The following is a 15,313-nucleotide window of genomic DNA, read 5'->3' as shown; positions in this document are numbered from 1 at the left end:
CTGATAAAGAGGATTTTATCTACAAATGATATTTCGCAATTGAAGTACGTCCTATGTTTGCGGATATACCAAAGTCATTTGATTTTTGTATCCAAAATCTACTAATATCGTTTAAAAATGCAAATAAGAGTTCTGAAGAGTGGAATCAAGACCAATTTTTATTTATCATCGTATTATCTGGAATCAATTACCGGTTGAAATTTCTTCTTTCCTGACACTTTCCAATCCTGTTAATCCCTTACCCAGCTGTTCGAAGTCAACTTAGCATAACGTAAGTCGTGATAATGTACTTTGCGAAGTAAAAAAAACATTAAACAGGCTTCGAAAAGTGCCAATATTTACTATTAAAAAAAACAACAATGTTATGATCCATTTCTTTCAATTTCCTTGGAACAAATTGTTTCTTGGTAAAGCGACACCGGTCAGTAGGTCGGCCCATCGATTTGTAATGGAATCGATATCTTATTATAAAATTATAAGCTTTTGGCGTCGTTCTGACGATGTGTTCTGTGCCGACCTATATGGTGGCAATTTGAGTTGTAAACTCATAATAAATTCAATTGTTTTGTAAGAATTATTTTGTTTGATAAGTCTTAGCACACGTGTATATTGGAGATGATGTTGCTTTGCCGCGATGTAGAGTAGAAAAATCTTTGTTTCTTTTTAATATAATAGATATTTTAAGTTAATTATTAGCTAGAAGTTTTAAACTATTTCTTATATATATATTTTATTTTTCGTTGAGCTCGTCATTGACAATAATATTCTAGAGGCTTTGTTAATATTTCGATACCAAAATGATTCCTTTGCCTAAACTTCACTAATCAATAAGGAAAATTAGGCTAGGTGATGATGGTAATAATGTAATACTTATGCGACTTTGTAAAAATAGCTCGGAATATTTTATAGACCTTTGTCATTTAGATAATTTTAAAATATTACTTTAATTAGCCTGTATCTCTTAAAATCTAGGAAATAGGTAAAACAGGACTGCTAAACTAAAAAACGAATTTATTTACCTAGTTACGATTTTTATGAAAAGTACTGATTTTTTTTCTTATCTGTTTGCTACAGTTTCTCTTTGTTGTTTCAGATAAACTGTTGACATTGGAATGACCTCCAACGAGCTTGCTGTGTGCTCCCTCGAAGATGATCCCGTGCACCTGGCCCACGGCACTGTTCTTTTTGATATGGTAATTATTTTACATAGTTTTATTTAGATATACATACTTTTATATACTTCTTTCTGTGACAGCACTTAAAATAATAATGATAGTTATTCTTTTAAGTGCTGTCACAGAAAGAAAACTGTAAGACTTGCGTTCTCTTTTTTCAAAATCGTTAACTTAAATTAATTACTATAAAATTTCAGAATACATTACGAAACATGACGAATATTATCCCTTTTATAAAAAAAAAAAACATGACGTCTATTAAATCCCCGCTCTATGGGAAGTGGGTTACTAGTATCAATTTATTCTTATTTCACCGAAGCAACAATATGTATCACAAATTCCGCAATTAAGCGACGATATCAATTCCTTTTTATACTTATACCTACTCTTCTCATATTTACTCCGTAGACAATCTTAATAATACACAAAAATACTGTTCAATCCGCGAGTGACAGACATAAATAACAGTACATACAATGAATTACAGCTTATCGGTAAACAGAAAAACACGTAAAATAAACAGAAACGTACATGTATCTTAAATCCAATATTGTTAAGGAAATAATATCCATTCTCAGCTGACATTTACGATATTCTTTACGTTAACGAACGCAGCTGCACAATCCCACGTTTTGAGAGTTCGGCATACGACAGGGGTGGCCAACTTCGAATTAAAATGTTTGTTGGAAAATTTTAATCGAATTAAAATGAGGGCATTGGAGATTGCAGCTTGTACTTGTACTGTTAAATGTGTACTCTTAAATGAAACTCTAAATTATTAGCTCATTAGTATTGATATTCCAGGGAGTGGTCGTCTTCATTCGGCCCAATAAACACTTTAAACAGAACTTGACACTTTAAACAGAATTTGACTGGTTTAGATTAATCGACTACACACTCAATTAAGACGTTTCTTTTTCAATAATTAATATAAATAAGTTTTCCATTGACATGACTTTCAGTTTATTTATTTTATGACTTTGCGAGCGACTGCTTAACCACCTCTTTTATATTGGAAATACGTTTTACGATCCTTGTCAGTTTATGGTGGAGTTTGACGGCAATCATTCCGCCAAAGGGGTATGGTTAAGCCATCCCTTAGCCTGCAAGCTTCCCTGCTTATGTCGCCTTGACATAAAGCGTAAAGAACAGCGTAATGATTACATATGTAAGCGAAAAAAGGACCTTGGGACGATGTTCTTTTATTTTTTAGCTTATCGCCAGAATTTTTTAACATTGATGATGCGGGTAATGGAAATCCACTAGTAAAAAAATTACGAATTACAACTATGACGTCACGTTCCACCCTAGTATACTTGTCAAGTTCAAAAGGAGAGTACACAGCTGACTACTGTACCTAAAACATCAAAGTAATTAAAACGAACAAAACTCCCCACATTCACGACATAACACAACGCTTATGGTCTATCACGAACCTGAATATGAACAGACAAACTAATTATTTTAAAATTCAACCTAGGGGTAAAGGTCAGGGTGATAAAACAAGTAATACATTTAGTGGTGTCCTCGTTACGTTGCGGGCTCTTGGACCATGAAAGCTAGACTATAGATTACTGCCATTGGAACTGTGTAGCGTGCTACCATATCGCCGCTTATCGGCGAAGGTCGGTAGCGTCGTTAAGATTAAACCTAGCCTGTCTCACCTATTGAGTAAACTTGGGGCCGTAATAAGTGGTGCATTATGTTCAAGTGTTAAGGTTGTGGTCTGGACTTTTTATGTTTCAGGGTTGATTAGTTATTTTGTAGCAATAATGAATGCGGATTTTGCATGTAGGAACATCAGGCAGAACTATGTTGCTAGGTGGATTCTAGTGCATCGTGTAACTAAATCGTTTGCTTTGTTTTAATAGCTAATTAAGCTCATAAAACATTGCTTGTATACAACTGAAATCATGACTTGAGTGATGTTCAAGAAGTGTTCCATAAGATAGTCAGAGACACGTTGAATGGAACCTAGAATATAATATCCTTTTAAAGCCAACAAAATGCTGAATAAACAAAAGCTCGTTTGAAAAGGGTTGCGAAAATAATACAAAAGTTGTAAACGATACTGAGTATGCGGTTTTGGATAAACCACGCTTGATCTATGATCCTGATGTCTAGCGTTGAAATTACTTTACAACAAAATATCCAATTTGTATCATTAAGGAATAAATTTGTCTATAAAACTAAAACTTTAAGTATATTTAAAAACTTCGATGAATTATATTTATTAATTTTTGAGAATGTGTTTAGAACAGCTACATCTTAAATACGACGCTACGCATAAATTTCGTAGCACTAAAATCAGTTGACCGCTACGCCGATCGTCCTAGAAACCCGTGACGCACATAATCGCACCTTAAGTGTATACCTAAAGTTCAAGGTAAAAGAGGTTTAAACTATCAATCTTCGGCATTGCGTGAACAATCTTGTGTGTTTATCAACAATTGAATTAATATATTTTTCATGCTTTCACCGATAGGAAACTGATAGCCGAGTCTACGTAAAATCCCCCGCCAGTCACGTTGCTACGCCAGATAATTATCTAATTTAGACAGTAGAAACTAATTATAGGTGTTTGATTGCTTTGAAAGTATATATTACAAAGTCAAATCCAGGTTCATTTGATTTTACAACCAAGTGCTTAAATTGGTTTTAATTGTTGTTTGTACTAAAGATCTAAGATACGATTAAACATAAAACGTTTGACGTTAACCTTTTATGTTTGATTAAACCGTAAGATGTTACTTTGAAAACTCATCAAATAAAAACCTTGTTTACCCATCAAGATGTGGTAAACCTTTCAAAACTGCTAATTAAACGATAAAACATTTGAATCAAACCAACTTGTTTTGATAAAGTTTACCAAAACTTCATCATCCTACTGATATGAACAAGGAACTAACTACTTTCATGAAGGTTGACAACACAAAGGCAAGTTATTTCAAAGCAATTCGGTGGTTTGCACTTCTAATTTGTTCTAACACTGTAGGCGACATACTGTATTCTAGCTTAGTCATAGAACTTGTATTAAATTAAGCATGGGCTAATCCATAAGGATGTCTATAAGGATGTCAGCTTTCGCAACAAAACGTCTTTGGATTTGGGGTTTGATATAACTTCAGAATCATCCAAACTAAGTTTTTTATAATAACTATCGTGAGACTGATTCATTATTAAATGATGCTCGCAATCCCGCTGCGTCAGCTCATGATTAAGGACTCCGGTTGGGTCCGAAACTAGTCGAGCACCCCCGATAAATACTCGTGAGTTAACCGTTGCATCATTTAATAAATTAAGTTTATTTGTAATAACCTTCTTAGGGCAGATTCTCTATCACTTACGTGTAATTATCGGGGTTTTCCGACTAGTTTCAGTTCGATTCACAACTCTGCTGCATCAGTTTATGATTAAGGATTTCGGATAGATTCGAAAATAGTCGGGTGATCCGAATAATGACTAAATTGTTGTTAAATAGATATATAAATAAGGTTTAGCTATGAAATATTAAAAACTCGATAAAGTTACGTTAACATAAGTAGTTTGAAAAAGCGTAACGTAATTTAACGTTTTCGAGATAATTTACATATTGAAGAACGATGTGAGATATAAAAACAGACGAAAGCGGCTTTTCAAATCCTCGTTTAAATATTCATGTGCATATTTCCCAAGTGTAAGTCAAAAAAATTATTAAACTCTAAGAAAAAGTAATTTATGAAAACATACATCCTAGGGCGATCCCAATACATTTCATCACGGTTTGCATTTTCAATTCTGAAGAGTTCAATTTCTGTTTTACTTTGGTAGTACCACACTTTTTTTAGAGTTGCCCTGAATCAATTTTCCAAATTTATTTCGGTGACACATTGAAATGAAACCAAGTAATAAATTTGGTCCTTTGGCCATTTACTTAAAAGGGTTGCTTCCAATATTGAAGATCAGATGTTCACTGTGGTTTCAATTTTAACTTTAAGTCTGGGACGCAAATACTTTGTTGAATAATCCTTAGCTACGAATATTTAAAAAACTGTTACCAATTCTACCTTAACCGCAAAAACAATTTTAATATTATTTAGAAAAGCAATTCCAAAAACTATTTGATAAAATGCAAAAAACGAAGTAGTTAGAAAATAAATTCGATAGCCCAACAACTATAATCGCCAATTCATGATCCCACCCTCATAAAACCAATAACATTTAATTTAATAACATTAATCCACTGCCAGGCCTTCGGAACCGCCACTTAACTCACTACTTATCTAAGGAAGTGACACGCAAGTTTATAACCCCGTACCACGGTATCGAGTTAATTTATGAAGACTGACCTTGACTTTGCCGGCCATTTTGAACTATGAACACTGTAAACTGCAATATTTGCCAAAAAAATGTTAAAAAATATTGAATAACCTCGTAAACAGAAAATGAAGATCCAACAGTCATTTGAAATCTCGGTGGAAGCGTGACCGCGCTCTACCCGTTGTATAGCGACGTCTCTTTCTCAATCGTGTGAAACACGAAACAATCTATTCACAGACAACTATTAACTGAACGAGTAAATGTACGGAAAGATATTTAACAATGACTGACATAGATAATGAACCACAAATTCAAACCCCCCCTAATTACGGTAACAAGCGACCTTGACCCCAAACGATAGACACTTAAGGTAACTTATCATGAGTTAGACTAAACTGTACTCTATATCCTTGTAATAAAGACGCATTTCTGTTCATCAAAATTATTTAATTTGTGCAGTATAATTAAAAAATTTGGAATGTTTAATAGTAATTATGGTTTTCATTCGATCACGAAATATGACGTGTTAAAGCATTTTCAAAATGGTTTACCTTGACATTACTATATCATTTCAATTCGAAAAGTTTTGTAGTTTTAGGAAGTTTTATCATTATGGAGTTTTCAATTCAATAACCTTTTACAAAGAATGGATATGGTGTTGAATAGACTGCACGGATAGTCGAGCGGTTTAAGAGGTTTACTCGCCAAACCCAGTGTGTGCGACGTGTTCCGGGTTCGATACTCGTGCAGGACAAGCATTTGTGTAATCCACGAATGCTTGTCTTGCACTACAAAAGAATTTAATGTCGTATTTTTTTACTTAATTTACTTTGACAAAAAACATTATATTTAAAAAAGCATTCGGCTCTGCAAACATAAAATCTTATCGTTTCGAACTAATATTGTACCTGCGCAATTTGCAACGATTTACTACCCACACATCTTTACCTAACCCAAAATTCATTACCTCGAGGCAAGCAAACAAATCTATACCTTCACATACCATCGGAATCTCAATAAATGAAAACCACAGCGAGTCATAAATAACACCTTATAACACCTTTTCATCACGTTGCGGTGCACCCTTTGTAATTTGCACGTTGACAATGAACTTGCACTTACAACATATCAAGTTGATTAATGAGACTACCTGACCTTCGACCTTGGCTTTGTCTGCAATGCTGCAGGTTTCTTTAGGTGCGACCTGCCCTCAGGCGGCGTAGGGTTAGGTCTGACCTTGGCCAAGACTTTTATTGTCTGCTTCCGAATTAATTAGTTTTATTTCCGTGTCTTATGGTGCACGGTTAACGTTTGAGGGTTTACTTTATAATTCTTTATCGTATACTGAGTATGTCCAACTAAACAATTCTTTATACTAGTTTGCAATATATGAAGGAAAGTTGATAAACCAAGCTTAATAAATAAAATTCTGCCAAATGAAAATTCATAGCGAATATGTTTTTCATATTGCTTTATCCATTTATTTAGTTACAGAAAACCTTTTGGTCACTGTTAAAAATTATTAATTTTTTACAATTTATTTTAAACATATTAAAAATACATTAGAATGTTCGGTAACATTTTCCAAGCCAATTAAATTTAAACCTTAAAATTTTAATTAACTATTTTACTCAACCAATAACTTAGAATGACTAATATATTATTTTCTTGACGCTGACTAATCGAAAGCAAACAATTCAAAACAAAGCACAACTACCCAGACAACATTGAAAATAACTTAATTTCTTAGACTGAAGTTAGTCATTCGATTCAAGGTATTTACAAAAAAAAAACAACATGACATTTTCCACACGCAAATACTGTGTCAAACGATTATTTGTTTAGCTTTAATGTAATATTGCATGGTTACGACAACACACGCCAGTCATAGGTTTACAAAAATCGATCTTAATAGTTTGCAATAGAGGCGATGTCAATAAAAGATTATCGGCTCATAGTTAAGCATAATTTGTGTTTTCAGCTCCAAAAATTAATATATATGAATATAAAATAATTGATGAGTTTTTCCTATTTAATATTATAAAAGAGGATGTTTATTAGGATGAATGTTTGGTACTTTTTACGTGAAAACCACTGGATAAATTTGGAAGAGATTAGTTTATAACATGGATTAACACATAGGATTATACCGATTTTATGTGCCCTGTTCCCGCTCGACTTGCAGGGGCAAAGCCGCTGGTAATAACAAGTTTAAAAAAACAGTATAACTGTAATTCACTGAACTATTCAAACATTTTTATCCGAACTCAGGTTCAAGGTTTCGCATTAAACTCTTACCAAAGAGTTTGAATAGCTTTGTATTTCCTTATCTACCCACATTTCAGTTGTATGTATATAGTAAAGGGACTAGTTTCAGATCGCATCTCTGAAAGTAAAAGGAACCTTAATGCGATGGCTAGAACTTCGATATATATCTGTATTTCCTACTTTGAAATAGATACGAGGAATTGTAGGCAAATAAATGTATTATTTCTGAAATGATGTATGCAATGCAGGTTTTAATGTACCTACACGTAGATAGGTCGCATTAAAACCTTTACCAAGAAGACCGTAAAACAAAATTCACACAACCCAATGCTGATCTTCTCTGACATGAAACAAAATGCTCGCGAACTTTTTAATCCGGCAAACCCGCGTATAAATACGTCTGCAAGTTTTAAACACATTTATATAGACTTTTTCTGACAACGTTTCAATCAAAGAACAGCAACTTTCAACTTTAAAGGAACAGTTTTTTCATTATGATCGCTGCAGGTATGAAAGAGAGACGTCGTTCTATACGGCGTAGCGCCGTTTCGGTCCCACGACTGTAAAAATCTTATTAGGAGTTACCTAACCGCCACCGCTAAAAGCCCTCTAGTATGAAACAATGAAACTTGTCAGATTTCCATTTGCACATTGTAATATTTGTAAAGCGGTAAACGAGCACTGAAACAATGCGCTCTAGTGAAATAACATTATTGGATTGTATGCATTGTTGCGTGCACAATAGGTTAGAAATTAATTCAACGTCTAACTGCAATTGTCGTGCATTTACGAGATAGGGAAGGGAAAATTCCGACTTTTCTGTTCCGTCTTAACTTAACATTCTTATTTATCCTTTAGTTTCTATTTTTAGTTTTTTTCACACATTTTTTTAATGTCCACATAATAAAAATTAAATGTGTCTTACTTGACTCGTGTACTCGTGTGTTATACTTATTAAGACTATTAATACGGCTGCCAAACAATTCAGTACTTCGCAGGGATTGAATGAAACAGAGAACAGGCTGCATGATAAGAATTTCGTTTGGAGCCCATATCGAGACACCAAAATCGAAATGTCTGCAATGAAGAGTCGCCAAAAGAGTTTGTCCGGCACAAAGGCGTTCCTCAGTGTTCCCCACCATCATTGCAATATGAACTCTACAAGCTCACATGAAACAACACACAAACTATTCTAGCTCTTATACCACAAAGCGGAATCGCCATCGGTGACAATCCGGCGAAAACCGGTCGCGTTTCCTGCGTCGTAAATTCAGTTATGCCATTTGTATTTCGGCCTGTTTCATTTAAACGAAGGTCGGAAACTGTGTTTGGTCACCGGACGCCCATGCGGTGGGCTGATCGTGAGCCATCCGGCGAGACAAGGGTTAGAACCATTGTTGTATCGTATATATAACGCCCATTTTGTCATAAGGAAGTCTTTTAGGGGTCATCGAACTAGTACCAAGAGGGACCGGCGTCGATATCGTATTATTTTCGGAAAGCAATACAATCTCGGAACTGAAACCAATTTTGGACCTCCCAAAATTTTGATCAATTATTAACATATTTACGAGTTTAGTGTGATTGTCTATCTAAACAAATTATTCGCTTTTGATGGGCAAACTTTATCAGGCTAAGCTGTTAATAGCGATGTTTGAAAAAAAACAACGATTTGTTGCGAGTCGGACCCGCAATACTTAACTGACGATTCCAAATAAGTTAAAAAAAATCAACATAAATCCCATCATCCCATCAAATTGATGACCGTAATAACCGTTGCTTTGCCTCTATATTTATTTATTTATTATATATCTATGTATATTTATTTCGTCATTTGGTATGCGGTACCATGTAACTGACGGATAGACGGACAGGGTAAACAAATGTTGCTAATTTAATAAAACTATTCGCCGTAGACCAAACTGTTCCCCAAAGTTCGTGACAAAACGTGGTCTAACTTCATTAGTGTGAGTTTGTATTGATTATGACACGCAAAAGTTTATTCAGAGGTACACTTCTCGCGCAGATTGACACCATGAATATTTAATGTAGTGATTCGTTGTTTGTTATGCATTTTGGACCTGACAAATAGGATTGATTATAGGACTAATTGCTCGTGGGCTGTGGCTTTGAAACGCAGGTTGGGAAATAGACTGACTTATATCCTTTCAAAACAATTGTGTATATTGAAATTGTACAACAAGATATGCTTAGTGAGGACACGGTGCGCGACGTACTAGTAAAGAGGTTTTGAACCCCGCTTTGGACATGAATTTTCGTGATTCAAAAATGCTTGCTTTGCGCTCGAGTGTCTTTGTGCATGTAACTTGTATAGTTGTTAATCCCCCCGTTAAAAAGATTATTTTAAGTAGGGTTTAGCCGATTCGATGTCGATTGCCCGGCTACTGTGGGACCCAAAAGGAGTCACTGTTCCGGTGTTAGCAATCAGCAATATTAAGGTTGTTGTTCGGTCGCTTGTCCTTGAGTATTTGTATGTTTCGTTTGCTCCCCTTAAAATGTAGAACGTAGAATTTTCACAGATGTTCAGTCACTTTCACATAATGTTAGAACAAGTCATAACCTTGTTATCTTTTAAAATCCTTACAAAGACATGGGTATAGTTAAAATTGATGTCCGAAATCAGATAAAGTACATTCCATTTGGTCAGTTGAAAACTTTGATAGCATCATGGCGGACCGGGGGACGAAATACCACAATAATTACAGCTATGAAAACGAAAGTCGAGAAAGGGATTGAACATTTTATACAAAGTTATATTATCACGATAAAATAATGACTGAACATAACAAACACGCGAAGAATGGGTATTGAACACAAGAGCATTGCCCTTTCAATCGCTTTATTATAATATTTACCTTTACAAGAAAATATATAACATTATTATGTTGTTTTTTAATAAACTGTCTTATATGTGTTTAAATCCTTAAGGAATATTCATGGAACACACGTTATACAGGTTATCCTTTCATCTGAAGTTCATTAACCTGCTTGAAGTCTATTGTAATAGGACCCTTTGAGTTCTTAGAATAGGCCACGTACTACGAATAGCTAATAGTTTGATTAGGTAAGTGTGGTTAGAGAGATATTGACTAATGAATCAAAGGCAGTTTTCATTATGCGGTAACTGGTAGTACTATTAAGGGAAACGATAATGTTGATTGTGCGTAATCGTTTATGTACACACAAAATGTTAAAGAAAAACTGAATATGTCAGAGTTGCTGATTATTTCATGATGATTTTTTTTTTGATAATCCAAAAAAAAAAAGTTTAAAACTTAAAGAAGCCAGCAGGAATCGAAGCCCACTCAATCGTACAAATACAAAGGCTAACAGACAAAGGAAAACCAGACATCAAATTGTAATGTATCTTAAAAATTTCGACTGTATAGGTAAATCTTTCAGTTAGTACAGGTGACAGACTAACAGACTAGGGCTCAACCTTTACCCTTTGGGTAAGGAACCCAGAAAATATATCGGCTGAATTGAGGAACGCCTTGTGTGTATCCAGTAAGGACTACCTTTTTAAAGTCGGTTGAAATAGTCGTACTTCCCATAATTCAAGCACTCCAAAGCATAAAGCTAGTTAAGGAATTAATTAATTACCCCAATAAAGTAATCATATATTAAAAGAAATTCCCCGCACTGCGTCCACTTATTACTGTATAATCAATACAAATACAGAGCACGCAGTAAGTTATTTTTTATTCTAAATATAGTCACATGGCGTGCAGTGGTCTCGTCAATCGATGTTACCTTGGCCCGAAATCGGTACGTTTACCATGTTATTCGTGAATTTGCATTTATATCATCAAGTCAACTGGTAATGGGTTAGGCAGATAGCCAGGTGATCAAAGGCCGATAGAGGGTTTAAAACAAGACTTCCGCATCTAGCTAAAAATTATGTATGAAAACAATGTCTACAAGGTAGACATATAATTCGAAAACAGATAGAAAATCAGTTGAAATAATAACATATTTTTTAATTGAATACGTAATCTATAAAATTTTATCCTTGTGTTGTTTTCAAAAACTTTTGTCCCTCATGATTAAAGACACCTAAATTTAAGACGTGAATTAGTGACAAACGATGTGACAGTTTGGTGTAGTGGCCTATTACCACATGACAATCCGTGGCTCTACAAAACTCAACTCATTCTCACATTGAAATAAAGTGATATAAATTGTTAGAATAACTTTTGTATTTCCAATTAACTTGAAGAATGTTAGTTAGCTAGTTGCAAGTCATCGCATTTAATATGAGTGCAGAATGAGAAACAACAAACAAACAACAATTTATAACTTAACTTTTGTTTATACTTGCAGTTGTAAAGTTTCTTTCTAGTTCAGTTAATTTGTTGGATCAATGAAATTGTTTAGGACTTAAAAGAAGAAAGAATGTGGTAAAACTTGTGGTAACGGTGAAACACGCTCATGTGGGCTCCGAGTACTTGAACTGAAGTTAGCCCGAAGGTTAGAGATGCATTTTAGGGAAGGTTTTACGTTGTTCCATTGAGATGTACGAAATTGACTGGCAAACGATTTTTGCTATATAAATTATGCCTCGGGATGGACTCGTGTACAAAAAATATTAAATACGAGTAAATGGTATAAATGGTGCAAATAAGAAAAAAAGTCTGCTCCTGGAGAAAGAGCCAACCGTGATCGTTTTAACTAAGGTCATGCAAAATCCCACATTTTTACCTTAAAACTTATCGTTAACCCATACTGGATTGCAATGGTACTGAACAAAAAATTCGTTAAATTTTAACTGATAGTTTCTCTTCGTAGCCAGCAGAAGCTAAGAAAGAATTTATAAATATTTAGGTGCATAATACCTTGGTTTTCTTTTATGCAAAATCTAAAACAGGTGCGGAGGAATTCCAACCAAGAATTTTCTAAATTATTTCTCAACGAACATTCCTAGCCGCTATTTACTTGCTACTAGAATGCTTCAGAAGATAAAATTCTGTACTCACTAGACGTCAAAACTCGAGCTAATTAAAAAAAGCAATCCTTCTCTGAAACAAGAACTATAGTTTTAAAAACAGAGAACTTCCACTTCAGTTTCAACGATACGTCAACGATATGGACAAAATGAATGGGCGAACAAGTCATGGAAGACTGAAAGTACAGCTACCAGGTCCTGTGACATAAATTAACAAGGAACATTATACAGTATGGTTATATCTTCCCCCCTATATTTTATTCAGATCGTCGCATTGCGTAAATCGTACTGATTGCGACATTTCAACTTACTTCGTCAGGTTTCTGTATGTTTTTCGTGTTATCTATTTCGTTTTCAAGTTTAGGTACCGCGTTTCTTGAAAATTCCTCTTCGTTTATCTTCGGACAAGATATTTTGCTTTCGTATGTTTGTGAATCTTAGCTTAGACATTTTTTATACTAAATATTATGACTTTTGTATCATTTCATTGCGTTTCACTCAACTTTAAGTATTTTTCTTCATCGTGTCCGAGGTTTTGATTTTAATGTTGGACGAAGAGATTTAAATTATTCCATAACGGGAATGCATAGTACTCTTAGCAAGTTGAAGTTGAGTGTATCGTCATTGACATTTAAGTACGCGAATTCATCGCAAAACAAACTTCATATCCCTGCTGTATACGAGTTTATCCGCTTTGAAGATTCCCATTAGTGATTATTTGCTTTTACTCATTACAAACGTATTGGCAGTACTTTTGATTAATCATATAAAGATGTAAGATCATACTTTAATTTTGGCTAGACATGATTTTAAAGGAATTCCCTCGTTAAGTCCTAAATCACTTATAAACATTCCTTCTTTCATAAATTACCTACGTTACAAAGATATCAAATTAGGAAATCTTGGTAAAATTCATACGAAATAGAATTGTTGCTGGCGGACATTTAAATTGGGATCAACATTTCAAATGTCATGGCATAGTAAGTACTAGGTCAGATGGTTCGTGTGAAATACCCTGGATTGGAGACAGGTGATGGCATTTTAGCGAAAGCTGTGATATCAGTTTTGATATTATAAGACCTTTATGATGGACTCACTTGATTCAGAGAATATCTTTATCAGAAGAAACGCAGTCATTATAGAGACCTACATGGGGCGTATCAATGCAAAGAGAACTGTTGGTAATTTTCAGTCTTTTTCTATAGCTTTGATGTATGTGTACATGATATTTCACTACATCAGTTAAACTTAGTCTGTCAATCCGCGTGGAAGGCAACTGTTATACCAAACTGAACGGCTTTTTCTTTAAAATTACAAAATGTTGGCACGAGCATAGTGTTTACAACTATACTAGATAGTAGTGAACATTTGTAATTTAATTGACAATGAATAGTATAATTGTACGCTGAAACTTTCAGTTTTGTACTGAAATACGTTAGGCGCACGCCAACACGTGAGCGCTGGCACTAAATTTAAACACACCATGCTAAGTTAGCATAATAACAATTTTCTTTGACGTCATAGCCTGCAACAACTTCCCAAATACACACAAACCTTATACTCATATACATAAGGTTGAGAATCCTTTTTTTAATACTCAATGCCTATCATGAAATATTCGGTTCATTACACTATAGTTTAAAAATATAACTCTTAATGCTTAGGCAGTAGAGTTTAAATTGTTTAAAAATTACAGGAATGTGCTAAGTTTGCATATCGGTTGACTCGTAAAACTGAAACGGAATTTGTTAACTACTTTAAATTCCAGTTTTATTAGGCTAAAAATAGTGTAAGCTTTTACATAAATTATCATAGTATGTGTTTTTTTATTTAAAGTAGTGCAACCTACTTTTGTTGCTTACGTCAATTGAAAAGGATGTATGACCTTGTTTTTTTTTAAATTACTTGTGGAATTTGAATAACCTGATAATTCATGTGCACTTACAGAGAGCTCTGACTATATTATAAGCGGGACTTGATGCCCTGCAATACATGGTTATGTGTTGATTAAACTATCAACTCATGTTAATGCAGGCACGCAAAATCTATTCGAATTATGGGTGCTTTTAGTAACATTAAAACTTCTGTTTTTCGGATGTCACGTAAAAATGCGGGTCCTGCGCTTGTTCGTTCTCCAGATTGCCGTCCCGTTGGGCTATGACCGCAAGGGAACAGAATTCAAATGTCTTGGTGCACACACTTGTGTACTGTAATATTCCCCTAGCTGGCTTGCGAAACTAGCTGCTCGTGGCCAAAAATCGATCTGGATAAAAAAAAACTTTAGCTTTATGAATAGAACTTAAGTCATCCATTCAGCTTTAACGTGCCGCTATCACTTTGAGATTTACAACTAGTTCCCTCATATGGCAGATCAAATTCCGATGCAAAATCCTTCACTTAGTAGGTCGTAATCGTCCTTAAAGCGCTGCGCGTGTCACATGACCTATATCTTCAGTCAGATGGAGGATAAGAATTTGCTTCTACGACACAAGTAGTTCACGGGCATGTTTCGCGAGACGGAATAAGGATACACGTGTTACACAAGTGACATTTCCACATTTTTTTCTCTCCCGTTTAAAGGAATTTAATCCTTGTATCGCGGGAG

The 15,313-nt window shown here is 34.6% G+C and overlaps 1 protein-coding gene across 4 annotated transcripts in view; it reads left to right on the top strand.

Annotated features, from left to right (window-relative positions):
* Positions 1-15,313, top strand: part of LOC113506884 (glycine receptor subunit alpha-4) — a 41,897-nt gene that overhangs the window by 12,559 nt on the left and 14,025 nt on the right. For all 4 annotated transcript variants that reach the window (XM_026889720.1, XM_026889730.1, XM_026889737.1 and 1 more), the window contains exon 2: positions 1,094-1,193. In XM_026889720.1, the coding sequence (XP_026745521.1) occupies positions 1,150-1,193 (44 nt within the window). In that variant the 5' untranslated portion in view covers positions 1,094-1,149. The remainder of the gene's footprint in view (positions 1-1,093; positions 1,194-15,313) is intronic.

The sequence above is a fragment of the Trichoplusia ni genome, chromosome 2 (assembly GCF_003590095.1).
Source record: "Trichoplusia ni isolate ovarian cell line Hi5 chromosome 2, tn1, whole genome shotgun sequence".
Lineage (NCBI taxonomy): Eukaryota > Metazoa > Arthropoda > Insecta > Lepidoptera > Noctuidae > Trichoplusia > Trichoplusia ni.
The sequence above is the reverse complement of the archived record's forward strand: the minus strand, read 5'-3'. Positions and strand labels throughout refer to the sequence as shown.